This window comes from Chelonia mydas, chromosome 18 (genome assembly GCF_015237465.2).
Source record: "Chelonia mydas isolate rCheMyd1 chromosome 18, rCheMyd1.pri.v2, whole genome shotgun sequence".
Lineage (NCBI taxonomy): Eukaryota > Metazoa > Chordata > Testudines > Cheloniidae > Chelonia > Chelonia mydas.
Window position 1 is genome coordinate 19,299,036 of NC_051258.2, and position 17,591 is coordinate 19,316,626.

General features: G+C 49.4%; 1 protein-coding gene across 7 annotated transcripts in view; it reads left to right on the forward strand.

Annotated features, from left to right (window-relative positions):
• The window catches only part of PRDM16 (PR/SET domain 16), a 458,571-nt gene that overhangs the window by 349,575 nt on the left and 91,405 nt on the right, over nucleotides 1–17,591 (forward strand). Inside the window, exon 1 of one of the 7 annotated variants that reach the window (XM_043531726.1) lies at nucleotides 1,521–1,775. The exons of 5 other annotated variants lie outside the window; for them this stretch is intronic. In XM_043531726.1, coding sequence (XP_043387661.1) covers nucleotides 1,662–1,775 — 114 coding nt within the window. In that variant the 5' untranslated portion in view covers nucleotides 1,521–1,661. Of the gene's footprint in view, nucleotides 1–1,520; nucleotides 1,776–17,591 lie in introns of those variants that run through there. One more of the 7 variants, XM_043531724.1, reaches the window with a different exon arrangement.

The following is a 17,591-nucleotide window of genomic DNA, read 5'->3' on the forward strand; positions in this document are numbered from 1 at the left end:
ACACCCAACACTGTGCATCTCCTTTAGATCAAACGCCCTCGCCCAGCTTTCCAGTAGTTAGCCAAAATCAGCACCAGTAGAGACGATGCTGGTGAAAAAGGAGGGAAGTGCTTCGAAGTACCAACATCTTCTGTAAGAGCTACCCTTATTGAGAGGGCATGCCGTCAGATTGCTCAATTGTTCTGTGGCCTTTGGGTCCTTTGGGACTCCCCCGTGCAGTTGGCTACCCAAATAGCTGGAGAGGCAAAAACACCAATATCCCTCTGCCAGATTATTGTCCTTGTGCCTATCAGACCTAGCTATGCATTCGTGACTGCCAGGCTTAATTATTGCAACCCATCCTATCAAAGAATAAATACTCATCCCCTGCAAAAGCTCAAACTGGGTATGAAATGCAGCAACCTGTCTGGTTAGTCACACAGATTGCCCTGAGCCCATCATCCCGGCTAGTAATCACCTACGCGCAGAGCAGCGTGACTTAGGGTTTCAGAAGGAAGCTGCCACCCTGCTCACAGTAGGCGTCAGAAAGGGGCACAGAACCCACTCCTATTCCAATGTAAACCAAGGACCAAACTCACAGTGACTTAACTGAGACCTGGATTGGGGCTACATACTGCAGAGGGGTTTCCTGCTCCTCAGAGATAATTTCTTAGCTGATTTTTCTTCATAAATCTGCTTTCAAACATTCTCTCAGTGCTTGCAATCACATCAAGCATTTATTGTTAGCATTTCCACTTTGGGTCCCTCCATCAGCTCACCCTTTTTTTTCCCTTTTGCTTTTATCTCATGTCTTAAGGATTTTTGCAGTTTGGCTTTAAAATTACTTTCTCGCCCATAGGGCTGGTATTGTTGTATTATTTTTTCAATGTACTCTTGCAATGTTACCTGCTTTGGGTATGGAGGCAGTTTCTATCTTTAAAATCATTCTCTTACTTGTTTTTTTAATCTTCATTCTCTCTCTCTCTCTCTCTCTCCTAATTTTTATTGTTGTTTTGGGTGTGATTTGAGCTGCATTTTCACATACCTCTGCTCTATCATTTGATTCAGTCACTATTTCTTCTGGGCTTTCGGGTTTTTTTTTTTAAAATCTCTCTTCCTCCCTCCATGGGCCCAGCCTCTGTGATTAAGTCTGCAGCTCTCCTGCTGTTTTTAATAGGCCTGTAGGCCTGACCATCTGATGAGAACCAAACTGCACAGCTTGCTCCTGAATACTTTCACTGGAATCTCCTAATGCACAGTATTAATCATTACTGTCAAACTATTCAGGCCCTAAATATGTCCAGTATAAAATTATACTAAACAGGAAAAAAAATTGGGTTCATATTAAAAACAGACATTAGACAGACAATCCCCTGACTTTTTGGGCCCAAAGGCCACTGGCATTATCCAGTTTAGCAAACAATGGATTACTCTGCGTAGGCTTTTCATGTTTGGTGTTCATAAAAGTTTCAAAATATAAGCATAGTGAGTAAAAGGAAATCTAGAAAGGTGTGGCTTCCTCTGGCGCTTACTAGTACACATGCCTGGGTAATCGTTTTGTAGCATACTCTATTCAAATGCATTTCTCTTCGTGAACTTAAGAATTGTGTAGCAAGAGAATTCTTCTGCTGCAATTAAAAGGCAGCAACGACTATTATCAGTAGCCATTGTGCTGTTATTGTATGGGTGGAGTTTGGGAATTCTTTTCCACAGTATATGGTTTGAATTTGATCCTGGGAAGAGTAGAACACAGCATATTAGGAAGGCATGGTGTTACTTCACAAGTCCCAAGAAAGGTAAGGCTGCTTCTCTGCTAGCTGGTTTAGAGTTATACCGGTGTGTTTTAAACCGTGTTTATTCCTGCTATTTCTAAACTGCCAGGGAATGCAGCCCTTAAAATTAGATTGCTTTGTTTTGGTTTTGGTTTTGCTTTCCCATCCCCTCCACCCTCATCCACTCAAAAGATTGTTTCTAACTCTCGGCAGCAAGAATGCCTTTATTCTTTGGAGATGGTGATCAAGGTTGATCAGGTGTACAGTACAGATTACAGACGGTTAGTTGTAAAAATGCATTACTCCTGACCTTAGATTTATTGATGATTTCATTCAATGTTCTGAGCTATGGCATTCCACCAACCCCAGCCTGCCAGGACGTTAAAAAGGTAGTCCTGCACAGATGCCCTTCATCAATGCTCACCACAGAGGGTGCGTTCATTATTCAGCACGATAACCTGGTATGCTGTAGGAATTCGAAGTGAAAGCTGCTCAGCTAACAATTACAATATTCTTAGGTAAATGCAGGAAATTTTGCTGGAATTTTACTGGAACTACTCTTTGTTCCAGCGGAGCCAGCATACCATTCATGTTTTGACATCACCGGTTAGGGAACAGCCACTAAATGTGAATCGGCCACCCATTATCCATGTGTACTGATGCTAATGTAGCCATATACCATCCTATCATCTCTTTCTGCTCCCCTACTTCATTCTGTCCAAGCTGCAAGTCTAACCAGCCCGTTTTCTGTCTCACACCCCCATCTCTGGGCCCTCTTCCATGTAACATCCTAAACTAGGACCAGATCTAAACCACCAGACCCTTTCACATGGGCTACCAGAGAGCCATCAGATGGTAACAACATTCAGCCTGAATTCAGAACACCGGCCACCTGATGAAAAGCTTAATTTCCCTGTATGCCTTGTCTTTACCTTTTTGATAAAGGGAGCAGTTCTCAAGCTTCCACTTTTATAGTTGTCTTTATTATCTGTGATAGATATGTATCAGTAGGGAAAACAATAGATATTACTGACAAACTGTGGCTCCCTTTTGTGCATGATTGTAAGTTGTATTTTTTTGTTTTCATGGCTAGTAGGATAAATAATTTCATTTATAACTGTATTGCTGTACTGATTCTGTTACATGTTGAAGACAGAATATGTCTTGTTAGTTTAAGGGAAGCCTGTGTGTGTCTGTGTGTCTGTGTGTGTGTGTGTTTACACACATGCATATAATATGCCAAACTTTTCAAAAGTGGCTAGTAAGTTTGTCTGAATTTTTGGGTGCTCAGCATATGACTTCCTATATTGAGGCACTCCAAGTCATTAGTTGCTTCAAAAAAACTAGGTCATATTTTTTTTAAGACCTTGTGCCTGCACAGGTCATTGTTTAAGCAATCAATTATGAAAACTAAATATATGTTCTTATACTTAGCCAAGCAGTAACAATGGAGCATTTCCTACCCTGACTCATGGCTGATTATTTACCATGCTAAGGAAAAACTAGTTTTCTAAGAATTGAGATGCAATTCAGTTTGTTACAGATTTTAACGAAGATGGTCAGAGGTGACAGCTGTGTTATATGGTCAAGGTATAGACTAAGATGAGGCAACCAAATTTATTTCAGTTGGACTGTAAGGTTAGAATTAGGTAGAGATTCCAGAAATTGGGGAAGGAAAGAGAGAGAGAGCGCAAGCACGCGCTGAGAAACAAGAGCTTCATAACTTCCCCTAAAGAAGACCCTTTCCCTAGTTACTTATCCCAGGGGGTCAGCTCCCAAGACAATGAATTTGGGGTGGAAGAGTCTTTCCTTCCTTCCCTTTATCCAGAATCTCTGAGTGTTGGAGAACAGAAAGGTCTGTTTACATAATCAAATACTGTAACACCAATTGAGATCGATGGGGCTGCAGGAAATGCTTGTGTGAAAAATCTATGACAAGTCAACCTAGTGACTTAGCCCTTCCTCCTCACTGAGAAGTACCTTAAAACAATCAGAGAGACCGTGTCCAGACAATCTATCCCAGTGCAATGGCATGAGACTCACCCCTGCGGCACCTCCTGCTGGTTGTCCAGGAATTAGCTCTTTTTACCAGCACCAGAGAGCCCTCTGCAGGCCAGTGCCATCGCCGCTGGCCCCCGTGTCCCTCCCGAAGCCCAGTGCCCCTTTATCTGGGGGTTCTGCCCCAGCAGTATCCCCCTACTCTCAGGATCTCCCCTCCCCAGGGAACTCCCAACCCAATAATCCCACTTTGCCTCAGCAGCTACTGCCAGTCGTCATCTAGCCCCCGCTCCCTGGGGCAGACTGCAGTATAAGAGCCAGTCATCATAGGCAAAGGGGGGTAGGACCAACTGCCTCTACCTAGCCCCAAGCTTCCCCTTCGCAGCCCCAGAACCTGTTTAGGCCCCGCACAAGGCCCTGCAGCGTGGGAGGTTTCCAGGCAGGAGCTCCCCAGCTCCTTTTGCCTTCCCCCAGCGCTGCTCTACTCAGGAAGCTTGCTCGGTCCCCAGGCAGCTGGGTCCTTCCCTCTCTACAGTCAGAGAGAGACTGCCTGAGGACCTGGTTCACAGCCTTTTATAGGGCCCAGCTGCTCCCTGATTGAATCATAGAATCATAGAATCATAGAATAACAGAGTTGGAAGGGACCTCTGGAGGCCATCTAGTCCAACCCCCTGCCCAGAGCAGGACCAATCCCAAGTAAATCATCCTAGCCAGGGCTTTGTCAAACCTGACCTTAAAAACTTCTAAGGAAGGGGATTCCACCACCTCCCTAGGTAACGCATTCCAGTGTTTCACCACCCTCCTAGTGAAAAAGTTTTTCCTAATATCCAACCTAAACCTCCCCCACTGCAACTTGAGACCATTACTCCTTGTCCTGTCATCTGCTATCACTGAGAATAGTCTAGATCCATCCTCTCTGGATCCACCTTTCAGGTAGTTAAAAGCAGCTATCAAATCCCCCCTCATTCTTCTCTTCCGTAGACTAAACAATCCCAGTTCCCTCAGCCTCTCCTCATAACTCATGTGTTCCAGTCCCCTAATCATTTTTGTTGCCCTTCGCTGGACTCTCTCCAATTTTTCCACATCCTTCTTGTAGTGTGGGGCCCAAAACTGGACACAGTACTCCAGATGAGGCCTCACCAATGTCGAATAGAGGGGAATGATCACATCCCTCGATCTGCTGGCAATGCCCCTACTTATACACCCCAAAATGCCATTGGCCTTCTTGGCAACAAGGGCACACTGTCGACTCATATCCAGCTTCTCGTCCACTGTCACCCCTAGGTCCTTCTCTGCAGAACTGCTGCCTAGCCATTCGGTCCCCAGTCTGTAGCGGTGCATTGGATTCTTCCGTCCTAAGTGCAGGACTCTGCACTTGTCCTTGTTGAACCTCATCAGATTTCTTTTGCCCCAATCCTCCAATTTGTCTAGGTCCCTCTGTATCCTATTCCTACCCTCCAGCGTATCTATCACTCCTCCCAGTTTAGTGTCATCCGCAAACTTGCTGAGGGTGCAATCCACACCATCCTCCAGATCATTAATGAAGATATTGAACAAAACCGGCCCCAGGACCGACCTTGGGGCACGCTGCTAGATACCGGCTGCCAACTAGACATGGAGCCATTGATCACTACCCGTTGAGCCCGACAATCTAGCCAACTTTCTACCCACCAGAATGGGGCGGCAGTCCGTGTCCCACAGCAGCAGTTCAGCGGCAGCTGCACCGTTCTTCCAGGTGCGGCGGCAATTCGGCGGCGACTGCTTGGGGCGGCAAAATTGGTGAATGATGGTTAAGGACTTGGGGAATTAAGTGACTGATTGTATAATGCAGATAGAAAAGGAGTACTTGTGGCACCTTAGAGACTAACCAATTTATTGATTAGTCTCTAAGGTGCCACAAGTACTCCTTTTCTTTTTGCGAATACAGACTAACACGGCTGTTACTCTGAAACCTGTTATAATGCAGATGTAACCAATAACGGTTATTGCTGTCTACCAAACTCCTGAGTCTCTGTGCTTGGATTTAGGAGCTGCCTGTAAATGGGGACAAAACACCTCCCTGAAGGGTGACCTGACGCCAAAGTAAATATCATCACAAGTTGGACCCAGTCAGTGAGTGAATGCGTCCTGCATGTTGTCACTGCCAAAATTCTACCTCGGAATGTCTCAGGATTTTGGCCTAAAAAGAAAAAACATACACACACACTCACCCATGCCTTCCCCCTCCCCCCCACCTCTGGCATGGGTCAGAAAAGACATGGGGGAAGTTGCTATAGCAATTTTATAAGGTTTTTGTTTTTTGTTTTTTTTTTAGGAAAATTCAAAAGCTGAAAATGATCAGCCCAAACCCAAATGTTTGGTTCAGAAATGCCACCGCATTGGCTCCTCTAGGTGCTGTGTTCTCTGGCCAGACGATGTCTCCCCGGATATGCTACAGTCCCCCTTGCTAAGCTGCCACTTAAATTGACCTTGGCCAAATTTGGGCTACTTTCACGGGGATGGCAAAAAGCATATAGTTGGCATAGCAGCCCCCCCATCCCCACCCCCCCCCCAGCCAGATTTCAAGTCCTTGCTCCAAAGAATGGAAGCTTGTAAATGCATGGCCACCTCCCGGGTGCCCCTCAGACCTCATGGCAGCCCTGCAAGTTTCCCTCTTGGTTCCTCACATAAACTCAGTGCAGCCTCCAGACTATATAATTAGCCATTTTGTGTGGTTAATTTATTGCCAAAAGTCCCCCTGCCAGAATCTTCCCACCCAGCACAGTCCAAACAGTACATTTTGCCCAACAGTCCAACTCCAAGGACGTCTGTGGCATCTGTCAGCACACCTCAGCTGTCAGGTACGGCTCCAACATCTCTTCCTAGCCTCTCTAGCTCAGGTATTCCTCCACCCAGGTACAGTTCCAGCTCTTGCCTGGAGACACCAGTGGGCTCACCTCTCCATCATCCCCCAGCCTTCAGCCCTCTCTGGCCCTCCGGCTTCAGCTCTCTGGTTCAGAGACCCAGCACGCACCTCTCTTCGCTGCTATCAGCCTGGCTTCAGCCCGCAACTGGCCATGGCTTTCTGGCTTGAGAACATTCGTAGGTGATCCCCTGATTGCCTTCTGCGTTCACCAGCCTGATCGGGCTCCAGGGAACTCTCCCCATTCCCCCCTTCAGGGGTGTCCCCTCCCTGAAGCTCTCAGCCCAGCTCTGCTCTTTCTTGGAGCACACTTTACTCTCAGGACTGTCTCCCCTTCCAAACTCTGGGGTTCAAAACTCTCCCCGTAAGCTCTCTCTCTGGATTCTGGACTATAGGTTCTGAACGCCCCTCTCAGGCTTCTGACCTCTCCCTTATAATTCCCACCCTCCTCATTTCACCAAACGAAGGCACAGCTGCACTGGAGCAGAGCTAAGTCCAGTTTCGTGTAAGAAGCCAGCTATCCTGTTACAAAGCTCCATAATTTTTTTTCCAAAGAAAAGGTCACCAGATTTTCTTTTAACTTGGGCAAAAACATGTATTTTGTCTCTAGCCACATTCTTCGAAATGCCTGTACCATTTTGTCTGAAATATAAAACAAAAACAACAAAAACCAACCACCTGAAGCAGTCACCTGGCATGTAAAAGTCCAGCCAGATGAGTAAAGTTTGGCAGAGTTATAAGCAACTGAAAACTGGGTTTCATAGTGAGGTCAGATAACCTTAATAGGAGGCTGTGCTACCAGATCCACTTAAAATGATGCCTCCCAGATGTTTTGTGGTGATTTGCACCTTTTTCGAACCCTGTTGGCACTGCCTTCTCTCGGGGGGGGGGGGGGGGGCAGAGGGGAGGGTGTGACAAGAATAGATCAATCTGTTTTGATGTGGCAATGGCTGCACCAAATCCTCTGTGGAGTATTTACGCTCCCAAAGGTGTGTTTAAATAGTCGGTTTCAGAGCAGCAGCCGGGTTAGTCTGTATCCGCAGAAAGAACAGGAACCCTTGTGGCACCTTAGAGACTAACAAATTTATTAGAGCATAAGCTTTCATGGGCTACAGCTCACTTCATCGGATGACTGGAATGGAACATATAGTAAGAAGATATATATATTCATACAGAGAAGGTGGAAGTTGCCATACAAACTGTAAGAGGCTAATTTAATTAAGGTGAGCTATTATCAGCAGGAGAAAAAAACTTTTGTAGTGATAATCAGGATGGCCCCTTTAGACAGTTGACAAGAAGGTGTGAGGATACTTAACATGGGGAAATAGATTAAATGGACACAAACCTGACATCAGGAATCACAACATTCAAAAACCATTAGGAGAACACTTCAACCTCTCTAGCCACTCAGTAAAAGACTTAAGAGTGGCAATTTTGCAGCAGAAAAGCTTCAAAAACAGACTCCAGCAATAAACCGCTGAGCTTGAATTAATATGCAAACTAGATACCATTAACTTGGGTTTGAATAGAGACTGGGAGTGGCTGGGTCATTACACATATTGAATCTATTTTCCCATGTTAAGTATCCTCTCACCTTCTTGTCAACTGTCTAAATGGGCCATCTTGATTATCACTACAAAAGTTTTTTTCTCCTGCTGATAGTAGCTCATCTTAATTAATTAGCCTCTTACCGTTTGTATGGCAACTTTCACCTTCTCTGTATGTATATATATATATATATATCTTCTTACTATATGTTCCATTCAATGCATCCGATGAAGTGGGCTGTAGCCCACGAAAGCTCATGCTCTAGTAAATTTGTTAGTCTCTAAGGTGCCACAAGTCCTCCTCACTCTTTTTTTAAATAGTCAGTACATTCAGGTTACGCCTACAATTGGAGCTAGGGCTGTGATTCCTAGTTCAAGTACACATACCCCTGCTTACTCTAATCAAACAAGTGTGTTAAAAGTAGTAGAGTACGTGCAGTGCAGGGGCAGTGGTGGGTGGTGGCACAGGCTAGCTGGCCTGAGTAGGTACCCATGGGTCCAGGCAGGTTTGTACGCAGGTCAGGTAGCTTGTGATGCTGCTGCCCATGCTGTCGTGACTACAATTCTATTTTTAGCATGCATGCTTGACGCGAGCTAGCACAAGTACGTCTGCTCGAGGTGGGAATCGCACCTCCAGCTCTGAGTGTTGGTGCAGCCTTGCTGGGCTATGTAGCTCTACAACTCCTAAACGCATTTTTGGGCTTCATTGTTGCCACACCTCAGCCTTTCCGAGAGTTTGCATTGCTCCCCAGAAGAAGCCTGGTTGCATTTTAGTACGGTGCCTTCAAGAGGACTTTGCACAGGCTGTGAACACATTCATCCAAATTGCATCCCTGGCCCACGTTGAAATGAAATTGGCCTCCCATCCTGAAGAGCTTTGAAAGGGACATAACCCCCACCACCACCACCACCACCACCACCTCCCATGCTTCAGGTCATAAACCAATCTCAGATTAATGGGGTTTAGGAAGAAACTTTTGCTGAGGGTAGGGTGAGCAGACAGCAAGTGTGAAAAATCAGGACAGGGGGAGGTGGAGTGGGGTAATAGGAGCCCATATAAGAAAAAGATCCAAAAATCAGGACGGTCCCTATAAAGTTGAGACATCTGGTCACCCTAGCTGAGGGCAAATTACTACATAACTACCTGCTGCAGGGAAGCCTGTACTTTGCAGTGAAGCATTTGGTGCTGGCAAGTAGGGACAGGACCCTCAACAAACTGGACCATGGGTCTGATTCAGACTGAAAATTTCTCTGAATTGTCTAGGACAATTTTTTACTTCCTTCCTTCCTTGGGGGCTGGTCTACACTGAAAACTTACATCAGCCTAGCTGTCTCTCTCACAGGTGTGAAAATTCACATCCCTGAGAGATACAGCCATGCCAACCTACCTCCCCTGCGTAGACAGCACTAGATTTCTTCCATCGACCTAGGTACCACCTCTCAGGGAGGTGGATTACCTACAGTGACAGGAGAACCCCTCTCGTCAGTCTGCACTGAAGTGATCCAGCTGTGCTACTGTACCATTTTAAGTGTAGACATAGCCTGAACATTTGTAAACACAGAGCAGTAAAGAAGTGTGTGATTTGTACCCCCTCCTCCTCACTGTTTAAAATGTCTTCAGCATCTTGAGCAACATAAGCAATATTCCTGTAGCGGAAAATCAGATGGAGTTCATCTGAAATAAACCTTGCTATATTGGTACACGTAGTTACTGGAGATAATTTGACCTAACAAAAGGAAATTATGTATGATTTTTACCTTCTTTTCTCTACGTACTCACTACAGTATACGTGATGATTCATGCCAAGAGAGGGAGGGTGAGATCACACATAATTCAAACCATTTCGAAGGAAATGGACTCTTGGAGGTGCGCTGAATAGAACAGAAAATTGTTAATAGTTGAAAAATGGCCAAATGTTCCCTTCTGAAAAGTCAATGTGAAACAATTATAACCAGTAGTGCTACTATTGTCAGCTTAAGCATTCTTTTAGCTCGGCAGACTGAAAAAAAAAACCCATTTGCCAAATGTAGTCTTTAAAAAATAAAGAAGAATCATTTTCAAAGATCAAAAGACCCATGGCACAAATTGAACAGATGCCTAGCTTGTACATCTTCAAGACTTTTCCCATATACAGGATTGACTTGATTTTACCTGTTTAAAATGAGCACCGATGTCTCCTTCAAGCATGCTTTTAAAATATATATATGTAATATTAATCCTATCTTGCTCTCCTTAGAGAACAGTATATGTACATTAGAGAGCTTTGTTCCTTATGTATCTGCTTTAGTGTAACATGTTTCCATAACTGGATTATTAGTTTTGTCCAGCCTACAGTAAAAAGTGATTCTGTAGCTGGCATCCTAGTGTTAGGTCATATTAAAACCATCTGTAACAAATCTTTATTTGCAGTTACTTTGGAGTTCAGATTTCAGTCTCTACTCCACCTGTCATCAATGTTTATCCTCATAAACTTTCACAGCTTCTTTTATTCTGACTTTTTTTTCCCTCTAGAAACCTTTTTTCTAGATTGTTGGCAATCTTGCTCTTATTTTTCTAGCAAAATTTCTCTCTATTTGACTTAACAAAGACATAAGGTTAATGAATCCGTATCTACAATATCTGTAGAGGAATGAAGTGTCTTTTTTGATGTGATCTTTAAAGGGAAGTAGCTCCATTGCCAAAAGTGATTCTGTAGAAACTTTGGCATGGGATAATGGTCTATCATATTTAATATGTAATATGCCTTTCTGCAAGTTAGTACAAGCATGCTTTTGTTTTGACTCTGGTAAATAATTCTGTTCACACTCATTAATAGCTATTTAGAGAGAACGCTGACACACTATAAAGGTAAATTCACAAAGATCTATTTGGCAGGCTGGTTGCTGTACAATACAGCCAATTGTTTTGAGTATTGCCGGTTACATAAAATATAGAAGTCTAATTAAAAGCATTAGTAATTAAGTGGGCACCAAGTAAATTAGGATATAATTACATTTGAGCATATCAGGAAAAATATTTCACACATTTGAAGGCATGCATAAATAATATAAGTAATTATTTTATCTGCTATTATCCACTGTTATGATGGCCATATGTGAGAGTTTTGGTATGTGGGTGTAGAAATATGATGTTAATCAGTTGTTTCACTAAGACAACTTTATTCTGTGCCTCAAAACAAATACTTGTTGTCTCAGTTATTAATCAAAAGTATCTAGTTCTACAGAAAATAATCCTCTGGAGATTTTAGAGAACAATTTTCCTGTTCTTTGCCAGCATTTACCCTCTTGACTTCTAGAGCTGGATGATCCTAGGAAACTTCTTATCAAACCAAGCTGGAATTTTTGGTTAAACATAAAGTTCGGGAACTCGATAGTCAAAGGAGTCTCTTTATATTTATGCTGGGTGTTTGGCTATGATCCAGGCTGTGGGTTCCAAAACTGTTTTAGGGTATATTATACTTCAGCCAATCGCCTTAGTATCTCTGAGTACTCTCCACGTACAATTGATAGTAATAGCGAAGTCCCTATTAGACTTCACTGGGTCTCTAGCACTTCTCCCTTTAAGGGGTAAAAATCTCTGCTTGGATTAAGGGGGTACTTTTGATATTTTTTATATTATATTCATTTTTCTGATATAGTAGGAGTTGATTAGGGAGAAGGGGATGTCAGTGTTGTGAGTGTTGTTCTTATGATAGAAATACTTTTGTGAAGGGGGGTTTTGCAGCATTTCCTAAAGATAGGCAAATCTAGAGTCTGACCAATCTCCTCTGGAAGTATGCTCCACAGTCTGCTCCCCTTGAGTGAGAACACTTTGTCCCCAGATCTTGTGTGCTTTGTCCAGGACTTTGTGAGCTGATGTGTCCCAGGGGAGTGCAGATGTTGCTGTGGTTCATAAATCAAAAACCTAGTCTTTAGTGTAGCAATCCATTCATTGCTTTGAAGATTAGGACCAAAGCCTTAAACTGGCATTGGAAGCCTGTGGAGGGAGTTAAACATAGGTGTGATGGTCTCACAGGAGTCTATAACATGGAGATCACAGGCAGTCACATTCTGTACCAGCTTGAGTTTATGCATCATCTTCACACTCAGCTTCAAATACAGTGAATTTCAGTAGCCCAGCCTGGAGGTAACAAATGTTAACATTATAGTGGGTGCTCTACATTTAGGGTGACCCACACTATCTATTATAAAAGTTTATTACAACCTCTTTTCCTAAAATCTACATTATCTGCAGCAGGCTTTTAAATTAATCGGGAAGAAAGCCTTGGGGCCAAAGAAGTACCTTTTCCTTGCCCATGCAATTCAATTCAGGTTTAGCTGAGCTATAAACTGTTAAAATTACCATTTCCCTTCTTTTACTTGAATTCCTCAGAAAAATTTTGTCAGCCATCCAGAATAATAATTGAACATGAATGTTCTAAAGAGCCAGGCCCATGCTACAACCGAAGCAGCCGCAGAACATTATTATAACCCTATTTTTTTCCACAGGACCCCTGCCTGATTCCATGTGTGATTGGGATGCACAAGGGGCAAAATTCAGATTACCCAGGCAACCCATAAATCTGGCATTTCCTTACTTTTGAGTATTGGACTTTGCAGCCTAAATAACTTTCTTTTAATGTCATTTTGGATGTAATTCATATTCATGATGGCTGATTGCTTATCTTTGTAAAATCAATGGAGTTCTCAGACTGATTCTTAAGAGTTGGCAATCCCCATCACAGCAAGAGCTGGGCTGAACCAAAATTCAAGATCTGAGCACCTCTAAACTGATGAGATGAACGCTGTGTGTGTGTGTGGTATCTATCTCCTTACTTGGCTGAGCCATAACCTGAGATCCAAATGTTCTTGAGCTTCTAAGTTCTGAATCAGAACTTTGCATCTCAGACCCATCGCTAACCATTGGAGTCCACACGGATCACATCTTAGGAACGGGCACACCTAACGATTTATAACTTGTACACACAGTCACCTTGCCACAGTTCTAGCCCAAACTTCTCAAGCTAGACAGCTCATTACACACAACCGGAGTATATGCAGCTGAAGGAAGAGATCTAACACTGTGTTCATTTAAAAAAAAAATGATGAGAGAATCCACAGGAACCTTCCTGTCTTCAAAAGCAACATGGTCGGATACTAAAAAAATACATCCTGATGTACATGTGTAACCCTTCTGCCCATTAGAGTTGGCAGCAGCAAGGGCCGGGTTCAGGATCTAGGGGTTCCATTCCAATAACACAATGCAAAACCGGCTCGAGCCCCCACCCAGTGACCTGGGACAAATATATACCACCCCCGCTGGGCGCCTCCAAGAGGCAATACTTCCTCTCTCGGAAGCACAGAGCCTGAGTGTAGCAAAAAGCCTTTTAATAACAGAGAGAAACAATGTGGCATTATGTTGGGGAAACACCACCAACAGGATTCATAACACAACCCATGAACAAAAAACCCACCCCAAGCAAATTGGGGCGTGTCCTTTCCCTTTGGTTCTTGAGTCCAGCAACCCAAAATCACCCAAAGTCCCAAAAGTCCAACAACCCAAAAGTCTCTGTCCCTGGTCAGGGCAGCCCCAGAGTTCGAAAGTTTATCTGCAGAGTTTTACCTCCCAACCTGGGTGGAGATGGAGGGTGGGGGTGAAGGGACACCTTACATGGTCCAAAGCTGATTGCCCCACCTCTCCATGGGGCTCCGCTCTGCCAGCCGCCCCCATGAGCTGCTCCAGGCATCCGACAAACGGCTCTGCTCCACCAGCCGCTCTGCTCTGCCAGCCATCCCACAAACTGCTCTGCTCCACCAGCCGCTCTGCTCTGCCAGCCGTCCCGCAAACTGCTCTGCTCCACCAGCCGCTCTGCTCTGCCAGCCGTCCCGCAAACTGCTCTGCTCCACCAGCCGCTCTGCCCTGCCAGCCGTCCCGCAAACTGCTCCGCTCCCCCAGCCGCTCTGCCCTGCCAGCCGTCCCGCAAACTGCTCCGCTCCACCAGCCGCTCTGCCCTGCCAGCCGTCCCGCAAACTGCTCTGCTCCCCCAGCCACTCTGTCCTGCCAGCCGTCCCACAAACTGCTCCGCTCCACCAGCCGCCCTGCCCTGCCAGCCGTCCCGCAAACTGCTCTGCTCCACCAGCCGCCCTGCTCTGCCAGCCGTCCCGCAAACTGCTCTGCTCCACCAGCCGCTCTGCCCTGCCAGCCGTCCCGCAAACTGCTCCGCTCCAAGAGCCGCTCTGCCCTGCCAGCCGTCCCGCAAACTGCTCTGCTCCACCAGCCGTTCTGCCCTGCCAGCCGTCCCGCAAACTGCTCTGCTCCACCAGCCGCCCTGCCCTGCCAGCCGTCCCGCAAACTGCTCCGCTCCAAGAGCCGCTCTGCCCTGCCAGCCGTCCCGCAAACTGCTCCGCTCCAAGAGCCGCTCTGCCCTGCCAGCCGTCCCGCAAACTGCTCCGCTCCACCAGCCGCTCTGCCCTGCCAGCCGTCCCGCAAACTGCTCCGCTCCACCAGCCGCTCTGCCCTGCCAGCCGTCCCGCAAACTGCTCTGCTCCCCCAGCCGCCCTGCCCTGCCAGCCGTCCCGCAAACTGCTCTGCTCCACCAGCCGCTCTGCTCTGCCAGCCGTCCCGCAAACTGCTCTGCTGCACCAGCCGCTCTGCCCTGCCAGCCGTCCCGCAAACTGCTCTGCTCCACCAGCCGCTCTGCTCTGCCAGCCGTCCCGCAAACTGCTCTGCTCCCCCAGCCGCTCTGCCCTGCCGGCCGTCCCGCAAACTGCTCTGCTCCACCAGCCGCTCTGCCCTGCCGGCCGTCCCGCAAACTGCTCTGCTCCACCAGCCGCCCTGCCCTGCCAGCCGTCCCACAAACTGCTCTGCTCCCCCAGCCGCCCTGCCCTGCCGGCCATCCCGCAAACTGCTCTGCTCCACCAGCCGCCCTGCTCTGCCGGCCGTCCCGAAAACTGCTCTGCTCCACCAGCCGCTCTGCTCTGCCAGCCGTCCCGCAAACTGCTCTGCTGCACCAGCCGCTCTGCCCTGCCAGCCGTCCCGCAAACTGCTCTGGTCCACCAGCCGCTCTGCCCTGCCAGCCGTCCCGCAAACTGCTCCGCTCCCCCAGCCGCCCTGCTCTGCCAGCCGTCCCGCAAACTGCTCCGCTCCACCAGCCGCTCTGCCCTGCCAGCCGTCCCGCAAACTGCTCCGCTCCACCAGCCGCTCTGCCCTGCCAGCCGTCCCGCAAACTGCTCTGCTCCACCAGCCGCCCTGCTCTGCCAGCCGTCCCGCAAACTGCTCTGCTCCACCAGCCGCTCTGCCCTGCCAGCCGTCCCGCAAACTGCTCTGCTCCAAGAGCCGCTCTGCTCTGCCACCCGTCCCGCAAACTGCTCCGCTCCACCAGCCGCTCTGCCCTGCAAGCCGTCCCACAAACTGCTCTGCTCCCCCAGCCGCCCTGCCCTGCCAGCCGTCCCGCAAACTGCTCTGCTCCCCCAGCCGCTCTGCTCTGCCAGCCGTCCCGCAAACTGCTCTGCTGCACCAGCCGCTCTGCCCTGCCAGCCGTCCCGCAAACCGCTCTGCTCCACCAGCCGCTCTGCTCTGCCAGCCGTCCCGCAAACTGCTCTGCTGCACCAGCCGCTCTGCCCTGCCAGCCGTCCCGCAAACTGCTCCGCTCCACCAGCCGCTCTGCCCTGCCAGCCGTCCCACAAACTGCTCCGCTCCACCAGCCGCTCTGCCCTGCCAGCCGTCCCGCAAACTGCTCTGCTCCACCAGCCGCCCTGCTCTGCCAGCCGTCCCGCAAACTGCTCTGCTCCACCAGCCGCTCTGCCCTGCCAGCCGTCCCGCAAACTGCTCCGCTCCACCAGCCGCTCTGCCCTGCCAGCCGTCCCGCAAACTGCTCCGCTCCACCAGCCACTCTGCCCTGCCAGCCGTCCCGCAAACTGCTCCGCTCCACCAGCCGCCCTGCTCTGCCAGCCGTCCCGCAAACTGCTCCGCTCCACCATTCGCTCTGCTCTGCCAGCCGTCCCGCAAACTGCTCCGCTGCACCAGCCGCTCTGCCCTGCCAGCCGTCCCGCAAACTGCTCCGCTCCACCAGCCGCCCTGCCCTGCCAGCCGTCCCGCAAACTGCTCCGCTCCACCAGCCGCTCTGCCCTGCCAGCCGTCCCGCAAACTGCTCCGCTCCACCAGCCGCTCTGCCCTGCCAGCCGTCCCGCAAACTGCTCCGCCCCACCAGCCGCTCTGCCCTGCCAGCCGTCCCGCAAACTGCTCCGCTTCACCAGCCGCTCTGCTCTGCCAGCCGTCCCGCAAACTGCTCCGCTACACCAGCCGCTCTGCTCTGCCAGCCGTCCCGCAAACTGCTCCGCTCCACCAGCCGCTCTGCTCTGCCAGCCGTCCCGCAAATTGCTCCGCTCCACCAGCCGCTCTGCCCTGCCAGCCGTCCCGCAAACTGCTCCGCCCCACCAGCCGCTCTGCCCTGCCAGCCGTCCCGCAAACTGCTCCGCTCCACCAGCCGCTCTGCTCTGCCAGCCGTCCCGCAAACTGCTCCGCTCCACCAGCCGCTCTGCTCTGCCAGCCGTCCCGCAAACTGCTCCGCTCCACCAGCCGCTCTGCTCTGCCAGCCGTCCCGCAAACTGCTCCGCTCCACCAGCCGCCCTGCCCTGCCAGCCGTCCCGCAAACTGCTCTGCTCCAAGAGCCGCTCTGCCCTGCTAGCCGTCCCGCAAACTGCTCTGCTCCCCCAGCCGCCCTGCCCTGCCAGCCGTCCCGCAAACTGCTCCGCTCCCCCAGCCGCTCTGCCCTGCCAGCCGTCCCGCAAACTGCTCCGCTCCACCAGCCGCTCTGCTCTGCCAGCCGTCCCGCAAACTGCTCTGCTCCACCAGCCGCCCTGCTCTGCCAGCCGTCCCGCAAACTGCTCTGCTCCACCAGCCGCTCTGCCCTGCCAGCCGTCCCGCAAACTGCTCTGCTCTAAGAGCCGCTCTGCTCTGCCAGCCATCCCGCAAACTGCTCTGCTCCACCAGCCGCCCTGCCCTGCCAGCCGTCCCGCAAACTGCTCTGCTCCACCAGCCGCTCTGCCCTGCCAGCCGTCCCGCAAACTGCTCCGCTGCACCAGCCGCTCTGCCCTGCCAGCCGTCCCGCAAACTGCTCCGCTCCACCAGCCGCTCTGCCCTGCCAGCCGTCCCGCAAACTGCTCCGCTCCACCAGCCGCTCTGCTCTGCCAGCCGTCCCGCAAACTGCTCCGCTCCACCAGCCGCTCTGCCCTGCCAGCCGTCCCGCAAACTGCTCTGCTCCACCAGCCGCTCTGCTCTGCCAGCCATCCCGCAAACTGCTCTGCTCCACCAGCCGCTCTGCCCTGCCAGCCGTCCCGCAAACTGCTCTGCTCCACCAGCCGCCCTGCTCTGCCAGCCGTCCCGCAAACTGCTCTGCTCCACCAGCCCCCCTG